The sequence below is a fragment of the Rousettus aegyptiacus genome, unplaced genomic scaffold (assembly GCF_014176215.1).
Source record: "Rousettus aegyptiacus isolate mRouAeg1 unplaced genomic scaffold, mRouAeg1.p scaffold_m13_p_2, whole genome shotgun sequence".
NCBI classification, from domain to species: Eukaryota; Metazoa; Chordata; class Mammalia; order Chiroptera; family Pteropodidae; genus Rousettus; species Rousettus aegyptiacus.
In genome coordinates this window covers 47,889,228-47,909,190 of record NW_023416295.1, presented here as the reverse complement: position 1 = coordinate 47,909,190, position 19,963 = coordinate 47,889,228, and the positions used below count along the sequence as shown (strand labels likewise).

Sequence of the window (19,963 nt, the reverse complement as noted above, 5' to 3'; positions counted from 1 at the left end):
TACCTAGGAATAAACTTAAACAGAAATCTACAGGATGGATATGAAGAAAGCTATACAATCTATATAGGGGCATAGAAGATAATGTTAATAAATAGGAAGACAGTACATGGGTTTTGGAAGTTGAAGATTCAGTATTGTAAAAATGTAAATTCTTGCCAAAATCGTCTATAAGATTAAAGTAGTTCCCATCAAAATTCAAAAAAAAAATGTTTTCGGGAAACCTGAACAAATAATTTAAAAGTTCGTCTGGAAGAATAAACATGCAGGAAGCACCAGGAAAACACTGGAAGAGAAATGAGAGGTGTTGGTGTTGGTGTTGGTGGGATAGGGTGAAGCGGGGTTGGGGAGTGCTTGCCCTTCCAGAGATCACAATATACTATAAAGCAGGTACCTCTTGGCCATGTCTGTAGTGTCAAGATATACAGTCAAGGTAGTGAACAGAAGAGAAAGTCCAGAAAGTCATTAGGTATATATAAGAATTCTATTTGTAATAAAACTAGTATTTCAAATCAGTCAAAGAATTGTATTAAGAAAGGCTACCTGTTTGGAAAAAATAAATTTATATCCCTACTTGACATCTAACATGAAATGAATTAAACTTTTTAATATAAAAAGTACTTCTTAATAGGCCTAGAAAAACTAGAAGTGAACACTTTCTAAAAAGTGGGGTAAAAAAGACTCTTTTGAACATGATACCAAAGCTACAAAGTATAAAAAGAAAGGGAAAAAACTAAAAGTTTGCATAAAATACTGTTGGAGATACTTGCAAAATAGTATAATATATGTTATGCTTAGAAAATAATTAGAAATGATCTCAGTAGAAAATTTGCTAACATCATCAACAAGTATTCATATAAGGAATGCAAATAGTCATTAAAAATGTTAATCACACTAATAATAAGTATATTTTGATGATGCTTTTGACTGTAAATAACAGAAGATCCTATTCAAAACCTGGTGTAAATAATAAAGAATCTCTCTCATAACTGGAAGTCCAGAGGTTAAGCAAGTCCCAGGTATAGTTTCATCCGCAGTTCTATAATGTTATCAAGGACCCAGGTTCCTGCCATTTCTCCATCTTGCTCTTCATAGCATTACCTTCACCCTAAGGCTGGTTCCCTTTGCCACTTATAAAATGGTTGCAGCAATTCCAGGCATCACACTGGACATGGCAACATGGAGAGGAGAAAAAGAATCATCTCTTTCTCATGTCTCTTTTTGAGGAACGTATTTACAAGTTCCTCAACAGACTTGCTCTCAGATTCCGCTGGCCAGAACTGGGTCACAAATGATTCCTAAATCAGACATTGGTGAGAGAATTGGTTCCTATAGTTACTTTAGACTGGAGGTCCAGGGACCCCTAGCTATACCCAAGACACTTTACGAGGGTCTCCAAAATGTCAGAATTATTTTCATAGTAATAGCATGTTACTTGCCTTTTGATTGTGGTGACATTTGCACTGATGGTGTACAGGCAATGGTGGATAAAACTGCTGACACCTTAGTCTGAATCAAGGCAGTGACACCAGACTGTATTAGAGGTCATTAACTTCGTCACTAACCATGCATTCACAGAAAAAAAGAAAAGAAAAAGCCAGTTTCACTTAAATGTATCGTTAATGAGGCATTAAAAATTGTTTTTCATAAAACACCATTTTTACTTCAGTATTTTTGCAAAAACAAAGTCAGCTTGTCAAGAAAACAAGTGACAACATATATTAGCACTGATAAAATTCAAGCTTTTAAGTAAAAAATTAGAATTCTGGAAAATCCGTGTATTCACTACTGTAAGCTTAACAGCTTTTAACACTTAAAAACACTGTTCTGATAAGAATAAGGTATTTTCGATATTGTATAATAAAATGTGTCAACATTAGGAAGAACTGCACAACTCAGTGAACCTATATTTTCCAGGTGGCCAACACACAATATCACAAATCATGCAATGGGTACTGGATCTATTCAAAGTGCAAGAAGACCAATGGATTTTAATGAACAGAGTACGAAAAGTTCACTGATATCATTTCAAATATTATATTGCAGTTAACCTTTAAGAAACTACCACTTATTGGGATTTGGTGTAGCATCAAAGGAGAATATTCACATTCATCTGACAAGAGACTCTGAAGTACTCCTCCCCTTTCTAACTACTTATATATCTGTGTGAGATTACATTTTCTTCAACTATATCAACCGGGATAATATATCATAACAGACTTAATGCAGAAGCAAATATAAGACTTGGTCATCTTCTCTAAGGTGAAACATTAAGGAGATTGGCAAAAATGCAAAACTACGCCACTCTTCTCACTAGCTTTTTTCTTTTGGAAAATATTTCTTATAAAAAATGTTATTAATGTTAACATGCAATTGGTTTATTGTTTTTTAAAATTACAATAAATAAGTATTAAAGTCTTTCCTATTTAATTTTTAATACAGTAAACATGGTAACTGTGACCTACATGAACCAAAGCTCTTGTGGGAGGATGCCTCTACAATTTCTCAGAATGTCAAGGGGTCCTGAGACTAAAATGCTTGAGGACCACTACCTTAGATTAATTTTCTGGGGTGACATGGACAGTGGAAAGTCTACTTTAAAAAAAAATAGTGCAATGGCTTACTATCATTTTGGCAAAGGTAAAACATTGTGTCAGTGGTGTGCAGGAACAAGCATCTTCACACACTGTCAGGGGAGACTGCACTGAAGCAACCTTTCCTGAGGGAGCTGGGGCAATACATATGGAAATTTTTAAAGAAAAAGTTTGATGGAAAATTCCACTTACAAAATATATCCGGAGTATAATCAGAAGAATGTTAAGGATTTGTCACACCATTGTTTGTATATTACACTGAAAAACTCCAATCTAAATACTCATCTTTAGAGGATTGAGTGAACTATTGTTTATCCATGTAAATAAAATTATGTAGCCACTTAAAACATTACTAAAACCTAAACTTATTGATATGTAAAGAAGTCTGTTATTAGGTGGGGAAAAAAGTCAGGTACAAAAGAGTACCTTTAGTATGATCTTATTTTTAAAAATTAACACATATACCAATAAGTATACATGTACACAGGCAAAGACTAGAAGAATTTAAAGTAGTTATCTTTCATTGAAAGCCTCAAAGAGATCCTTATATTTTCTTTTTAATACATCTTGAAATGTTCTTTTTCTCTTTTGTTTTAAGTAAACTTAAACCACCTCTACAATCAGAAAAAATAAAAACATTTTTTTAAATTGCTAAATATACAAATTCTATGTAATATTCATGGGTAAAGGATCCAGGCTTGGGAAGAAAGGGAAGAAAAAAGATAGTATAGGCAGCAGTGACAGTAAGACTAGAAAGGTTTGAAAATTTTTCTAGTGGTCATTCCTTTACATAGGGGAAAAGATGCCATGGCCCAGTTAATGGGGCCCACACAAGGCATTGTGGATGGCTGGATTCAGGACCCAAATATTCTAGGGCCAAAGAAGTCCAGAGAAAAGTTACTTTTAAAAGACCTCAATTTGTTAGACCAAGTAGGGCAGACAATTTCAGATTCTGAGGGTAGGGCAAAGAACCCTGAAAGAGAAATAAATTATTGAAAAGGCAAAGAGTAGCTAGCAGAAGGAGATAGAAAAGAGACAAATAATCCATGGTAAAATGTCAAATTCTAGCTATCCAGAAACTTTCTATTCACCAACTACTGCAGGTACTTGCTACATTGCTGTTTGACATTATGGTTACTCTCTATTTCCATTTGGTAACTGTTTCTGATGTGCCAGAACCTTTTCCTTTATAGTACTTGTTAATCATCAGGCAGCAAACACAGATGGCACTAGTCAAGTCTGCCCAGCCAAGCTCCTGGGAAAGCATGCACACCCTCTGCTGGCCAGCTCTACACCAGAGCAAGAGGGTCTGTGTCTGAATCAACTTCCCAAATCACAGGGATATACATTTTTGTGTTCTCTATATAGCTCATTTCAGTAAAGAGTTTAGAAACCATTTCCTGAAACTGTCCCCTAAAAGAGACAATTCCAGATTAAAACAATGCCTTCCTTTGTTACACCAAAGAAAAGCATAGTAAAAACTAAAGTCCTGTGAGAAAATATACCATCAAAAGTATTTTAAATTCGAATGATTTCACCTTATTACATAATAAATAAGTAGACGTGTGCAGATGACTGCAACATGTAATATGACTATAAAGTCCCATTAGAGTTTTTTTCTGGTTGAGAACCTGAGAATTACTATAACAATAATATTTGTATAGTTTTTACAACTTAACAAAAAGCTCTCACATTAATTTTCACACTCAATCCTTACAACAATCCTATAAGCACTGGAAGAAGGCAGGACAAGCATTTTTGTTGTCACCATTTTACAGATGTAGGAGATAAGACTCAGAGAAGTCACATGAATCGCCTTGATCACACACATACAAGAGCCCACACTCCAAGCAGGCCTTCTAACTCCAGATTCTACGTTTTATTCAGTACACTATTTTACCTGAGCTGCTGGTAAGTAAAGAGTTTTCTAAAGAGTTGGTACATATTTTAGGTAGAGAAGCAAAAGGCCTAAAATATGTTTGTATAACACATTTCATTTTGCTTCAAATATCACCAAAATTTTAGGTGCTGAATCCTAAATCTGAGGGGTTTGCACTGTAGGCAGTGCTTTACCCTAAAAGAACATCAGTTTAACAAGGGAAGTAGACATTTTAGTAAAGAATCTCCTGAAAACCAAATAAAGTTACCTTCAGAATTACTATATGTGGCATGTCTATGTCCATAAAAACTAGATCCCATCAGGCTTTGTGGTTTCCATATTCACTCAGTAAATACTTTACAGTCAGTATGAAATTGGGGTTAGGAATCTTCAAGTTCTGGTCCCGTTTTCTCTTGAATCTTTATGATCTTAATGACTAACTCCTTATGAAGAAAGCATTATAGATATTGTTTTATTGGAGTGTCAACCTAAAAATCAGTGTGCCGAAGATTCAGTGAATTCAGCTATTATCACAGTGATTTTCCCCAAACTAAAGAACAAATAATTATATAGTGCTGTCAATGGGCCAGGCATTACTCTAAGTGCCTTCCAAGAACCCATTTAACAGATAAGTACACTGAGGCACAGAAAGATTAATTCTAGTTACTTAGGATAAACCAGGTTCGCACACCTAGTAAATAATAAGGCTAACACCTGAACCCAAGGAGACTAGTAATTGAATTCATCTTAATCACTACAGCTATGCTGCCTCTACACAGTGATATCTAGCATATTCCTGTTGTATTTTTAAAGTAAACTTTTAATTTTAGAGAAGTTTTAGATTTATAGAAAAGTTGCAGATAGTAGAGTTCCCACATATCTGACAGTTTCCCCTATTGTTAAAATATTACATTAGTATGTTTGTTACAATTAATAAGTCAATGTTAATATATTATTACAAACTTAAGTCCACATTTTATTCAGGTTTCCTTCATTTTTAGCTAATGTCCTTTTTCTTTCCCAGGATTTCATCTAGGGGACATTACATTTAGTCATCAGATCTGAGGCTCCTTTGGCTTTAACAGTTTCTTAGACCTCATTTGTGTTTTTGATGACCTTGACAGTTTTGAGGCATACTGATCCGGTGTTTTATAGCACAGCCTTCAACAAATATTTATCAGATGTTTTTCTCATGATTACACTGGGGTTGTGGGTTTTAGGGAGGAAAACCACAGAGGTAAACTGCCATTCTTACCACATCATATTAAGGGTATGTGATATGAACATAACTTATTACTGCTGATGTTAACCTTGATCACCTGGCTGAGGCAGTGACTGGCAGGTTTTCCACTGTAAAGTTGTTCCCTCCCTTTCCACACAGTATTCTTTGGAAGTCACTAGGTGCAGCCTACACTTAAGGCGTGGGGAATTATGCTCCACCTCTTTAAGGTTAAGAGTATCTGAATAAATTATTTGGAATTCTTTTGCATGGGAGACTTATCTCTTCTCCCCTATTTATTTATTCCATCATTTGTTTATATTGGTATGGGCTCACAGATAATTATTTTAAATTTTGGATTATAACCCGATACTACTTTACTTACTTTGCTGCTCAAACTGTTCCTGCTTTGGCCATTAAGAACTCTTTCAGTTAGCTCCTATAACCTTCTGACACATTTCCATCATTGTGTTTTTGTTTTTGAGCACTTTACTTTCTGGCACTAAAAGATGTTGCAAGCCCACGTTGTATGTGTCTTGACCCAGTCTTTGAGTTAGCCACTTCTCCACAGAGCATTTATTCCTTTTATTAGAGAATGGTCTGGGCACCAGGTGCACTCCTTACTGCCAGGTTGCTTTTAGATCCTCTCAACTCACAAAGCAAGGAAATAGACGTATGTATACTAAACCACATATCTTTATTTATAAATGTATCTCTATGTATTCATCTGTATCTAAACTAAACTAGATTTCATACTAATGTTTCTAGCTCTAATCCATTACCATATGGATCATTCTAGCCTTCCCCTCTTGCTTATCTATAACCTCCCACTCCAACATTAAGAAACCTAGTTCCTATCATCCACCAAGTAGTTATTAATTGTTCAATTCCAGTACACATGTATAGTGGTTTCAAAATTGTTAACTTATACATCTGTGGGAAACTATCTACCAGATTACAGTGCACATGTACAGTTCCTATTGCCGTCTCTTACTGTCATTTCCAAAGTTACTTAGGTCAGCACCTTTTCTCTGACCCTTTCAGTGATGTTATTGTATAAATTTGTAAAGCAGTTAGATTCTTTTGTCACAGTCTGCATTTCGTCCTGGAATCCCCACTTGTTCCTAATTATTTTTTAAATTTTGCATACATTTGTAAAGCTCTACGGTTTTTAACAAATGCAGTGTCGTGTATCTTTCATTACCGAATCATACAAAATAGTTTCACCTTCCTAAAAAAATCCTCTGTGCTACCAATCAACCCTCTCCCCTCCACAAACTCCCTGTTTCTGTTACATTTTTCTAACAATGTACTGACATAATTGCTTCTCATTCTTTTCCCTTACGACATGTTCACATTTATAAACTCATGTGATTCTCACTTCAATCCTGAGTGTTTCCACTTAGCAGATGATTGACTGGAACTCAGAATAAGCGGCTTGGTCAAGATCTCACTAAGTGGTGGTGCTAGCACTATAACTTGTGCCTTTTGACTCCTTGTATAATGCTCTTTCTACCACAAAACACTGCTTCCTCGTTTTCAGCAGGGAGGAAAATGGCTGTGCATAAAGACAAGAAGAAGAAAAGACAGAAATGGTGGTAAGTGATCATGTCTTACATCAATGGAAGCTTTTACACTAAAAATACACAAAAGTGGAATTCTAGTTCTGATAACTTGGTGAACCTCAATCACTAAAAACCTTTCTGCTAAAAATATTCCCAAAAGGCTGGTTAAATAAATTTAAAAATATAGCTTTTTAAATATACCATTGAGCCCGTAAAGAAGAAAGAGAAAACCTCGAAGTCCAAAAGCTAGCAAAGGTCCTGAAAGCTGAATGAGAACAGAAGCCAGCAGCTGCCCAAATCCCACGATGTACTTAAAAAAAAAAAAAAAAAAAAAAACACAAAAACTTATCTAAATAAATTCAAGTTTGGTTTAACATCAGAAAATATATTTCTGTAGTTCATCAAATTATGAGTAAAAGAAAACAATTATATAATCGCCTCAGCGAATACAGTGAAAATGATTAAATTCAATACCCACTCATGATTAAAAATCAAATCAAAGACTTTTAGCAAATATGGGATGGAAGAGAATTTCATTAACCTGATACAAAAGTAGCTACCCAAAACCTAATGTCATCCTTAATGGTAAAATATTAGAAGTATTTCATTTATAAACATGAATAAGATAAGGATGTCCACTATCCCTGGCTCTATTCAACATGAACTAGAGGTCCTGGATAGAAAAGAAAGAGAATTAAAAGGTAAAAGAGTTTAAAAGGAAGTAACAAAACTGTCACAGTTTTGAGGACATGATTAGCTATATAGGAAAATCCCCTAAACCCTACGAATGGCAATTATTACTATTTTAAAAAGAAAAAAATAAAGTTTGGCAAGGTTCTGAAGATCATTATACAAAAAAAGACAATTGAATTTTTATATACTAGCAAAAAATATAGTTAGAAAATATAATTTAAAAATATACCATTTACAACACTGGCTAAAAACAATAATGTACTTAGGAAGTTGCAAAATACACAAATCCTCTAAGAAGAAAATTATAAAACTTCATTGAAAGACACTAAAAGTCTAAATAATAGACAGGATAATTTCACATGACAAAGAAATCAGTTCTCTTCAAATTGATACACAGATTTAATGCTCTATCAATCGAAATTCCAATAAGGTTTTTTGTGGAACTTAAGTTGATTCAAAAATACACAGAAAAGTGCTAACTGCAAAAAAAGAAACACACTCCTAAAGAAAAGGACTAAGGTAGAGGACTTGCCCTACCAGCTCTCAAGCCTTACTATTAAAGTGGTCAGTTATTAGCACATGTTCAGAAAAATATAACAATGGAATAGAAAACAGAGCCTAGAAACAGACCTGGGAATATAAACCTGATACACAACAAGAGTTAGCACTGCAGGTCTGTGGAGAAATGAGGAACCCTTCAACAAATATCATTTGTAATACAGGGCCACAACGAATGTATGAGAGGTGACATGTTAGAAGAGACAAGGCTGTAACTAAAGTGGAGTGGTCAAGAAAAGAGTTAGATTGGAGCTGTGATACCAGGGATAAATCTTGAGATAATTAAGAGAAGAGGAGGAAGGGAGATCCATAAAAGAAAAACTCAAAATGTAAAGGCACACTGGCTTGAGCAAGTGAGCAAGTCAGAACCATAGAGCCAATGCGAAGGATGGAAAAAGAGATGAGGCTGAAAGTGTGGGCAAGATGCAGATAACATAGTACCCTGTATACTACACTAAGGGGTTCTGATTTTGTCCTATAGGTACCTATATAGACCCCTAGGGATTCATACATGTAGCCTCAAGGCTAAGAGATTTCTCTCAAACTTTTTATTTTCAATTTGGTAAAAATCTAAAAAAAATTCTTTAACAAAAGGATATTCTGGATCATCGGGATGACCACCTTTTAAGTGATTACTGTCACAAGATTTCAGTTCACACATTTGTGTTTAGAGTGCACTGGCAAACAAGTGGTACCATTTGCCATTGGCACAAGCTAACGAGAGCAATGAGGACTAGTTTATGTAAATGATGTTGTCAAATACAATCATGACACATTGAACACAGGAAGTTTTTGCAGTGGTTTAAGTAAAGAGGTGAGGGCATTGAGTAATTGTTCAACACAAAGACAGTATAGACTTTCTATAAGGAAGTTATGCCATAGAGGACAGTACCCATTCACTTTTAGAGTGTATTACATCCAGCAAAAACAGTCTCATTGGTAACAATGAATAAATATTCGTTTGAATCTGTTTTATAGTTTTGGTGCATTTTATTTATAACTATTTAACAGTTATGAAAAAGATACAACATAAGGAGTTCATATATAGTTTTATATTTGCATATATTTAACATGCTGAAAATATTTTAAGTTAACAATAGAGAATTCTGGCTATCTACTTGGTTTGAGGAATTCTGCTCTGGGTGATTGGGAGACACTTAAAGATTTAATTAGAAAATGAGAGATTTGTACTTTAAAAAAATCACTCTGGCAGTAGTGTGGAGGGTTGGAATTGAAAGTAGTTAAGGCAGAAAAGAAGGCTATTAATATAATAATGTGATAAAATGGTGAGGCCCTAAATTAAACAGGGGATAGGACGAGGAGATGGATGAGTTAGAATCAAAAGGACTTGGTTGTGGGTGAAAAAAAGAAATCATTCAGGATAACTGTCCCTTGGGTGATCTGGTAGTGAGGTAAAGACCAAAGGAAGACAAAGAAGTAGGGATGAAAGGGAAGGAGAAAAGAGAGATGATGAATTCAGTTCAGCAATGATCTGAATTTCATTTCAACCACAGAAAATCCAGTTATCTTTTCTGGGTCCCAGTTTTCTCAGTTACAGCTGCATTCATGAATTAGCAAATTAACTATTATAGCGCTCTCTAAAAATACACAAAGCATTCCACAGTGTCCTGTAAATAAGTTACGAAAAATCAGCAAAATCCCAGGCCCTGCAGGAAATTCAGCAGGGTTAAAAAGAGATACGGCAAATTTTTGCTAAACATTTAAATTGTGACTCAACGCACTCGCCCAGTATTGTACTTTTTTTTGCTCTGTCAGATGCCATCTCTCCCTTGCTATTAAAAAAGAGGTAGCATGCCAAGCCCACGTGGGAGACTCAAAGACAGCGCCCTCAAAGGACTTACAAGCAAAGCAATAGGACACATCTGGTGCATGATTACTGAAAATGTAGCCTAGTGGGAACTTTGACCGTATAGGTGAGGCTAGTTATTTTAGTTTTATTTAGAGGAATCAGCGTGAAATATCTTAGGCAATCCAATAAGAATGTAAACGTTTCCTATCTTATTCCCAATAAGGAGGTCGATGGGAAAGTAGGAGAATGCAGCAATTATCTTAAACCAGCCTGTGTCCTCGCAAGCCACGAAAGAGTAATTCAACCCTAGTTTGGTGGGAATGCCAGCATCTTCCACCAGCAATTCATAATACAAAAGCATAGTGTTCATAGGCCCAAATGTTTAACCGTCAACCTCATCTACATTGTCCAAGGTGCGACTAAAGGGAAAGCCACAGGGCGTACCTTGAACACAGGACGCTGCTTTGGGTGGTCGCACTCGACACAGCGCCTCTCTCAGGTCCCGGCCTGGGTTTCCCAGAGAGAAAGTTCGGGGCCGAGAGCCGCCCGGCGGCAAAAGACAGATGCCTGAACACAGTGCGCACAGACAACAGAACCCTGGCGCCCGCAGCACAGCGCCCCCAGGGCCTCCCTGGCACCGCGTGCAGAGCGGAAAGGCGCGCCAGCCCTACAGCGCAGCCTCCTCGCGGCCAGAGGAGGTAGCGCCCCGCGGGTTGGAAGACGCAGCGCAAGCCGGGATTCGATCCCTGCTGCCTGATGGGAACTGTAGTTCTGGCAACGAGCTGGGCTCCCTTACAGGGCACTGGGAACTACATTTCCCAGTGAGGGAACGGCTTCGGCAGGCTGCGCGTTACGGGACCACGCACTGTCCACAGCCGGGTCCATAAACGGAGAGCGTTTGGAGGGCACGCCGGAAAGGAGGTGTCTTTTCCTTCCTTCTTCGCGCTTTGGCGGCGCCGGCTCTGTAGTCCCTCGCCTCATTACTGTGTGTCCCCTGTCGGGCTCCCTGTGTTAGGCTTTCCTGGTGCCCGCAGGGAGTTGGGGCCTCAATATTCCAAAGTAGCGGCTGCGGCCACGCGGGAGTTAGGGGAGCACCCCTCTTCGGCCCTGCCAACCCCGCGGCCCGAGCCGTGCCTCTATGGGCCCAACCCAGAAGCCCAATGTGTGCCACCGGCTGAGTCGCCGTTCGCTGGGTTTCTTCTCGCGCGACGCAGGCGTGGTGCAGAGGACGAACCTGGGCATCCTGCGGGCGTTGGTGTGCCAGGTGACTGACTGCCCGCCGGCCGGGAGCGGGATGAAGGGCAGCGGGGTGCCTGGGGGAGGTCTCAAGCTTTCTGCTGGGGTGCAGTTTTTACGCGGTAGAGCCCCCTTTTAAGAAGGTCATATATAACGGGGAGGGGAATCCATGACTTGAACCTCGGGGATTAGTAAATAGATATTAATAGGACCGCCAGATGCTCTTAGTTTTTTAAGCTTCTCATTTCTTCTTGCAAACAGTCTCCAAAAAGTGGTCACCCTTCTTAAATCAAAACGTGAAAGTGAATCAGAGTAAGAATTGAACATAGTGTTTTAAATAACGCACATGACATTTTTTTGATAACTGTAAATTTAACTATCCAACATAAAAATTAGTGAACGGTAGAGGCTTATGAATTATTTCCTAAACCGAAATCCTTTATCTTTCAGGAAAGTACTAAATTTAAGAATGTTTGGACAACTCATTCCAAGTCACCTATAGCCTATGAGAGAGGAAGAATATATTTTGACAATTATCGGTGCTGTGTCAGCAGGTATCTTGGGGGATTTTTTTTTTTTCTGTAAGTTACCTCACAGTTGATCTTAACACTTATTTTTATAGAGCCACATGCCCACATTTGAGCTTAGTGAAGTAGGAGACTGGAAAAATGGGTCCAAAATAAGAGTAGGTGGTAAAAAGTCTGTAATTTAAAAATCTTGTTAAAATCTAAAGTCGTAGGTTTCATCTTTGTTAATACCATTTAAAGCAAAATTACTTTGTAGTGCACGCAAAATGATAGATTGCTCTTAGATCACTGTTATTTTATTCTACTTAAAAGATACCAGAATCAAGACAGCCAAGTACCTAATAATTCGATGCTGCTTTAGAGAAGAATGTTTTGTTTTGAAAGTACTTGCCTCTTCTGTTTAAAAGAAAACTTTAAAACTTGCTCAAGTAGAGAATAGTATAGCGAACCCCAATATACCCATTACCTAGATTCAAAAACGATCACGATTTTGCTACATTTGCTTTATCCATCCTCTCCCTTTACTTTTACCTTTTTGCAAAATATTTTCAAGTGTATTCTAAACACCATGCTGTCCTTAAGTTTGCTTCTCTAAGCAATATGGACATTTTCTTTTTTAAAAACAACTTTATTAAGATATAATTCACCCATTTGAAGTATACAATTCAGTGATTTTTAGTCATTAGAATTTATATTCAGTGAATATGAATTTGATGAACCATTGGTGGTTCGTATCCGCAACCATCACTACAGTTAATTTTAGAACACTTTCAATGCCTCAGAAAGAAACCTTACACCCTTTAGCTATCAACCCAATTCCTTCATCACCTTCAACCCTAAGTACTTTCTGTCTCTATAGAGCCACCTATTTCATATAAATTGAATCACAAAATATGTGGTCTTTTGTGACTAGCTTCTTAGTAGATGACCAGTTTGTTAACAAAAGGAACAGCCAGATAGAAGAGATGCATAGGGCAAACAAAGGGGACATGTGAGAAGGATGTATACAATTAAGGATTTTTTGTCTTCATGGAGAAGTGACCCCTTTATCATTATGTAATGCCACTCTTTATTACTGATAATTTTCCTTGTTGAAGTCTGCTTTGTCTGAAATTACTGTATTACTCCAGCTTTCTTTTGATTAGTGTTTGTGTGGTACGTCTTTCTTCTTACCTTTACTTTCACCCTATGTGTATCTTCATATTTAAAATAGCTTTCTTGTAGACAACATATACTTGGGTCTTGGTTTTTTTTTTTTTATTATTCACTCTGACAGCCTCTGTCTTTTAATAGGTAGATTTAAGTCATTCATAGTAATTATTAATAGACTTGGTTGAATACTTGCCATATTTGTAACTATTTTCTGTTCATTGCCTTTGTTCTTTTTTGTCTTTATTTTCTGCCTTTTCTGGTTTCAATTGAGCATTTTATGTGATCCATTTTCTCTTCACTTAGCATATCAATTACACTTTTTAAAATTTTTTAGTAACTTGCTATAGATATTACAACTAATATATTACTTTTAAGTAACACTGTACCTCTTCCACATGTCCTGCAGCTACCTTATAATAGAATATTTCTAATTTCTCTACTGTCTTTTATAATATTGCTGTCATTCATTTTACTTCTCTCTAAACTGTAATCACTAAATATTTTGTTGCTATTATCATCATTGACAAATCTTTATCTTAAACCAATTAAGAATAAGAAAAATAAAAAAAATTGCTTTACTTTCATTTATTTCTTCCTTAACACAATTCCTTTCCTTATGTGGATCTGAGTTTCTGACCTATATCATTTTTTTCTCTCTGAAGAACTTCTTTGAAAATTTCCTGTAAGGCAAGTCTCCTGGCAGCACATTTCCTCAATTTTTGTTTGTCTGAGAAAGTCTTACTTTTCAACTTTTCAAAGAGAATTTCTTGGGATACAGAAGTCTAGGTTGGTAGGGTTTTTGTTTTATTACTTTAAATATTTCTCTCCACTTTCTGTGTGCTTTCATGGTTTCTAAAGAGAAGTCCAATGTACTTCTTAACCTATTCCACCATAAGTAAGGTGCTTTCTACCCTCTGGCTTCTTTCAAGATGTTCTTTGTTTTTTATTACCTGTAGTTAGAATATGATATGCCTAAGTGTAGGTTTTTTGGTATTTATTATTCTTAGTGTTCTGTAAGCTTCCTGAATTTGTGATTTGGTATCTGACACTAATTTTGGAAAATTCTCAGCCATTATTTCAAATATTTCTTTTGTTCTCTTTTTCTTCTGATATTTCTATCATGTGCGCATTACATTTTTTTCTAGTTGTCCCACAGTTCTTGACGATTCGGTTCTGCTTTTTTCACTCTTCTAGTTTGGAAAGTTCCTATTGACATATCTTCTAGCTCACTGGTTCTTTCCTTGGCTGTGTCTAGTCTGTTGATGAGCCCATCAAAGATATTCTTCATTTGTATTAAGGTGCTTTTGATTTCTGACATTTCCTTTTGTTTTTTTCTCATGTTTTTTTTTAATCTTTGCTTGATTACCTGTCTGTTCTTGCGTGTTGCCACTTTTTCAATTAGAGTTTTTAGCATATTAAATCTTATTCTAAGTTCCCAATCTGATAATTCCAAAACCTCTACCATATCTGAATCTAGTTCTGATACTTGCTTTATTCTGCAAACTTTGTATTTTAGCATGTCTTGTAATTTTTTTTTTTTTGAAAGTTGTATGTGGTATATAGGGTAGAAGGAGTTGTGGCAAATAGATCTTTAGAGTGAGGTTTTATGTTTATCTGGCTAGGAGTTAGGCTGTGTTTGTTGTTTGCTGTAGTTTTAGGTGTCAGAGTCTAAAATTTCCTTTAGTGTCCTTGTTTTTGTCTCACCAGTAGTGATTCCAGTGACTTTCTTCTGGATTTTGTTCCTAGTAAACTGTGATTCTTGGTATCCACCTCTCTCTCCAGTTTTGGGGGCTGTAGTTGCCCTGTGACCTCAGTTCTTTCATAGATCCAGTAAAAGTTGTTGATTTTCAGCATGTTCACCTTTTTTTCTTATTGCGGGACAGGAGCAATGACTTTTAAGCTCTACAATTTGGACCATAAGATAGAGAAGATAGTTTTTAGATAGTGTTTAAAATTTATTCTGACATCGGGAGGGCTTCTCCTAGCATTTTTTCTCTGGTTCTTTCTGGCAAATTAGCCAACCTACAGTTTAGCCTGTATGGCCAGTGAATCTACCATTCTCTTCTCTTTTGTCTTTTATCACAATCTCCACTAGCTTTGAGAGTGCTTTTAGGCTAGAACTTCTCCATACTCTGTTGCAAATAAAGTCAGTTCCTATGGGAAGAGACTAGGGGCTATCTGCTTCATGGCCTACTTTTCCCCCCAGGTAGAATCTTTAAGCCAAGGCTCTGAAGCTTATGGTGGTAGATATAGATGATATGCTTTTCTCTAAGTGACTACCCTACTTGGGGTTGCTGTAGGCATTAACCTCAGGTCTTCTTTCCTCTCTCAGAGTGGAACCACTGCTTTATGAGATGGGATAAGGGCAGTCCAGGTTCCAGTATTCTTAGGCATACTGCACATGAGGTAGAGTCCCTATCCCATGGGTAGGGGCTACCTGGAAGAAGGGAGCCCCATCTCTTGACTGCACTCACCGAGGATTCAGCAACACGCAGCGGAGGGCTAGATGATAAATGCTGTTACCCTGCCCCTCAGGAAGGTAGTCCTCTAGGAGCTGTGGTAGAGGAAACCCTGTGCTCTTGGCTGTACCAACCTGAATGGAATTTTCATCTTGCTGAGCTGAGAATGGTGGGGAGGGAGCAAATTCTTTCTAGTTCAAACACCACAGACTCACTATTCTTTCTGAACTCTAGTAGATTTTCTTGAATAAACGTTTCTTCATTTGCTATGAGCTCCCAGGACCATTTCCAGGGACATCAAAATAGTTGTCTTTTTGTAATTTCTACCACTTTTCCTGGGGAACATGCCCACAGAGCTCCTCACGCTGTCCTGCTGGAAGTGGAAATCTGGACATTTTCTTATATGATCATGTCATCATACCTAGCAAAATTAGCAATAATTCTTTGGTATCATTTAATATCCATTTCATAACTTTTCCAATTCAGAGGTATCTGCTTTAATTGAAAAATAGAGTAAGTGGCATTGATTGCTGATTAAATGCTAAAGAGTAATGGAGTTCTTTAATATGCCATTCAGGGGTGTTTTCCCCAGAGGTTAGAGTCACATATGAGGTTGCTTTCATTCCTGTGAAATTCTTTTTAATTTAAACCTTTGAATCAGTGAGAGAATATCAAAAGTGAATAAAATTGTTAACTGAAAATTGTTTCTAAATAGTTTAATTTTAAAGTTCATCAGTTAAAAGAATGTGAACATCTGTGATCACATCTCAGTAGTAATCAGAGAAGTATTAATTAAAGGTAAGAGGCTGTTTTTCACTTCAAAAATGTAGTATTCAATATTAATTATTTTCATATTAAAATTTCATATTAATATTTTTATATTAAAATTTTGTAACAAATATGAATGTTAATAGAATTTTATTCATAGTAAATATTCAAGGGTAAAGAAAGAATTCAGTAATGATCCTGTTTTGGAAAATAATCTGCAGATAGACATATGTATATATAAAAAAAAAAAAAGAGGGGAATGAACCAAAATGTTAATAATGGTTATTTTTGGTAGTATTATAACAATGGTTATTTATAATAATGGAAATGAACCAATATGTTAGTTATGATTATTTTTCATAGTTTTATCCTTTATTTTAACTTAACTATATCTCTCATATTTTTTTCTATGAATATGTATTATTTTATTGTCAGGAAAAAATGTTAACATGTAGTTAAGAAGAGGAAAGCAAAGTAGCAAACCGTATTTTGGTATTCTAAATCTCGTACTAGAAAACAGTCACTGACAAAGTGAGTAAACACTGTCTCACTTATCAAGACAAATAATCATTTATTTTTCTTTTTTCCCAGTGTTGCATCAGAGCCAAGAAAACTTTATGAAATGCCAAAATGTTCCAAATCAGAAAAAATAGAAGACGCTTTATTATGGGAATGCCCAGTGGTAAGATTTGTCTTTAGGCATTTGTTTCTAAAGCACTTTTAGCCTAGAACTGATTACTGTTGCCCTCTTGTATAAAGGAATAAATTTCAATATAGCGAGTCCTTAATCTTGAATCAAGATGAGAGTTTACCTTTTGAATATCATTTTTCTTTAGAAATAATATATATTTAAAAATATGTTAATGAATATATTTTTAAAATTTGATACCATTTGTAAATCTTGAAAACTGAAAAAAGTTATGAACTGATTAAAAATTCTATGAGCAATATAAATTCATTTATAGTTAGTCTTAGTGTTTAAGAAAACATTCTAAATATACTGAAACAAAATATTTATTTTATTACATTACATGTTATGGGCAACATTTATGTTACACGGCTCTAGGAACGTGAATTCTTATGAGTTTCCTCCACAAACCTTGTTAGGAAAATAATAAGATAAAAATAAAAAAAAAAATAAGTTTAGCTCATTCCAGCAAATTAGCATTGCCATGGTATATAGTTTTCATAAGATATTATTACCTTATAGTTGCTAAAGGAGTTGGGAGGAATTGGGTTATAGACAAATAAGTTTGAGATATTCTGAGTTTGAAAGGTTAAACAAATTTATAGAATTACTTCTCAGAATGTTTAATACTAATAATACAATAATATTAACGTGCATAGTGATTGTCAAATCATTTTCCTAAACTCTTGATAATAGAACTTCCTTTTTTGAGGTATTTTTCTAAATATTGGTCTCTTGTGGTATCAGTGTTCTAAGAAATCCACTTAGAAAATAGTGCAACAAATTAATCAGATCTTGGATTTTGGGCGATCATTCTTTAGGAAAAATATTAGAACTCACAACATGTGACCATGAATAATGTTTAAAGGATAAGAAGAACTTATATCGAATTGACTATTAAAATGATTAAAGTAAACAAGCAAACTTGTTTTTACATAAAATAGTACTTTTCTGGAACTACTGTTTTCTTTTTCCTGGACTTATTCTCTGTTCTTAGAAGGTTCCTTTCTAAAAATCAGAAAGTTTTTAAGTCTCTGTTCCTCCCCCCCAATTCCTCATTGAAAGCTAGAAATAACTACTGTACCCCCCAAATCTAAAGCCTTTTAATCCATTTTCATTGGTGCTGGGAGAATGATGACAGATTTCTTAATGGAGAAAGGTTTAGAAAACAGTAGTACAAAGCACCAAAAATTTAGAGCAATCCTGTAAAAATAAAGTTTTTAATAACCTAATTTCTGGTCTTAGTTCCTTTTAAACATTTTGTTCTCACTTGAAGTGAACCAAGATTTCCCACTAAGAAAAACTAGGAAGCATATTGCATTATTTTTAACATACTTTTGTGAAACTATGTTTAAATTGTCACCCTTCTTTTCTGAGACAATAGCACTATAACTTTTGATTTAGGAAAATAGTTCAAACCTATTATATATGCTCTTTCACTTTTTTTTTTAATAAGCAAGATATAAATAGAACATGTAAAAAATTTTTAAATCTCCATGATATAATTATATGAAACACGTAGAATAAACAGTTTACACCATTGCCTGTAAATTTACTGTGAGACTTCTAGTAGTTATTGAACTTAAAAATAAAATTGATAAACCCCTGGCTAGACTCACCAAAGAAAAAAGAGAAAAGAAACAGATAAACAAAATCAGGGATGGAAGAGGGGAAATTACGACAGACACTGCAGAAATACAAAGGATTATACAAGAATATATGAAAAAGTATATTACACCAAATTTGATAACCTAGAAGAAGCTTCACCAGTGAATTCTACCAAACATTCAAAGAAGATTTAATACCTGTTCTCCTCAAACTCTTCCAAAAAATCAAAGAGGAGGTAATACTTCCTAACTCATTTTATAAGGCTAATGTTACCTTGATACCAGAACCTGGTAAAGATAACACAAAAAAAGAAAACTATGGACCAGTATCTCTCATGAACAAAGATGCAAAAATCCTAAATAAGATACTAGTGAACCAAATACAGCAACATATTAAAAGGATTATATACCACGATCAAGTGGACTTCATCCCAGGGGCACAGGGGTGGTTTAACATACCCAAATTAATGTGATAACACCATATAAACAGATTAACAAATAAGAATCATGTGATCATATCAATAGATGCAAAAAAAGCCTTCAACAACATAAAACATCCATTTATGATCAAAACACTTAACAAAATCAGTATAGAAAGAAAATACCTTAACATAATAAAGGCCATCTATGACAAACCCTCAGCCAACATTGTACTTAATGGTGAAAAACTAAAAACCTTCTCTCTAAAATCAGGAACAAGGCAAGGCTGTCCACTATCACCCCTGTTATTCAATATAACATTGAAGGTCCTAGCAAGTGTAATCAGACAAGAGAAAGAAGTAAAAGGCATCCAAATAAGAAATAAGTCAAACTGTCGCTATTTGAGGATGACATAATTCTCTATACAGAAAACCCTGAAGACTCCACAAGAACACTACTAGAAACAATAAGCAAATACAGTGAAGTTTTCGGATACAAAAATCAACGTTCAAAAATCCATAGTGTTCCTATACTCATAACAAAGTGTCAGAAAAAAGAAGTGGAAAAAATAATTCCTTTTGCAATTGCATTAAAAAAGAATAAAATACCTGGGCAAAACCTAATGAAATATATGAAAGACCTAAATATTGAAAACTATAAGACTCTATTAAAAGAAATTGAAGAAGACACAAAGAAATGAAAAGATACTCCGTGTTCTTAGACTGGAAGAATCAACATAGTTAAAATGAGTTTATTACCTAAAACATTATACAGATTTAGTGCAATCCCCA

The 19,963-nt window shown here is 35.5% G+C and overlaps 2 protein-coding genes across 4 annotated transcripts in view; one reads left to right on the top strand and one right to left on the bottom strand.

The window, feature by feature from the left end:
- Positions 1-11,100, bottom strand: part of METTL8 (methyltransferase like 8) — a 63,354-nt gene extending 52,254 nt beyond the window's left edge. For 2 of the 3 annotated variants that reach the window (XM_036236136.1, XM_016123882.2), the window contains exon 1: positions 10,760-11,100. The gene's annotated coding sequence lies outside the window, so the exon portion shown is untranslated. Of the gene's footprint in view, positions 1-1,436; positions 1,558-10,759 lie in introns of all 3 variants that reach the window. The other variant, XM_016123883.2, reaches the window with a different exon arrangement.
- A 112-nt stretch (positions 11,101-11,212) lies between these two features.
- The window catches only part of DCAF17 (DDB1 and CUL4 associated factor 17), a 41,891-nt gene continuing 33,140 nt past the window's right edge, over positions 11,213-19,963 (top strand). The window contains exons 1-3 of the mRNA XM_016123881.2: positions 11,213-11,579; positions 12,002-12,105; positions 17,049-17,139. Coding sequence (XP_015979367.1) covers positions 11,454-11,579; positions 12,002-12,105; positions 17,049-17,139 — 321 coding nt within the window. The 5' untranslated portion in view covers positions 11,213-11,453. The remainder of the gene's footprint in view (positions 11,580-12,001; positions 12,106-17,048; positions 17,140-19,963) is intronic.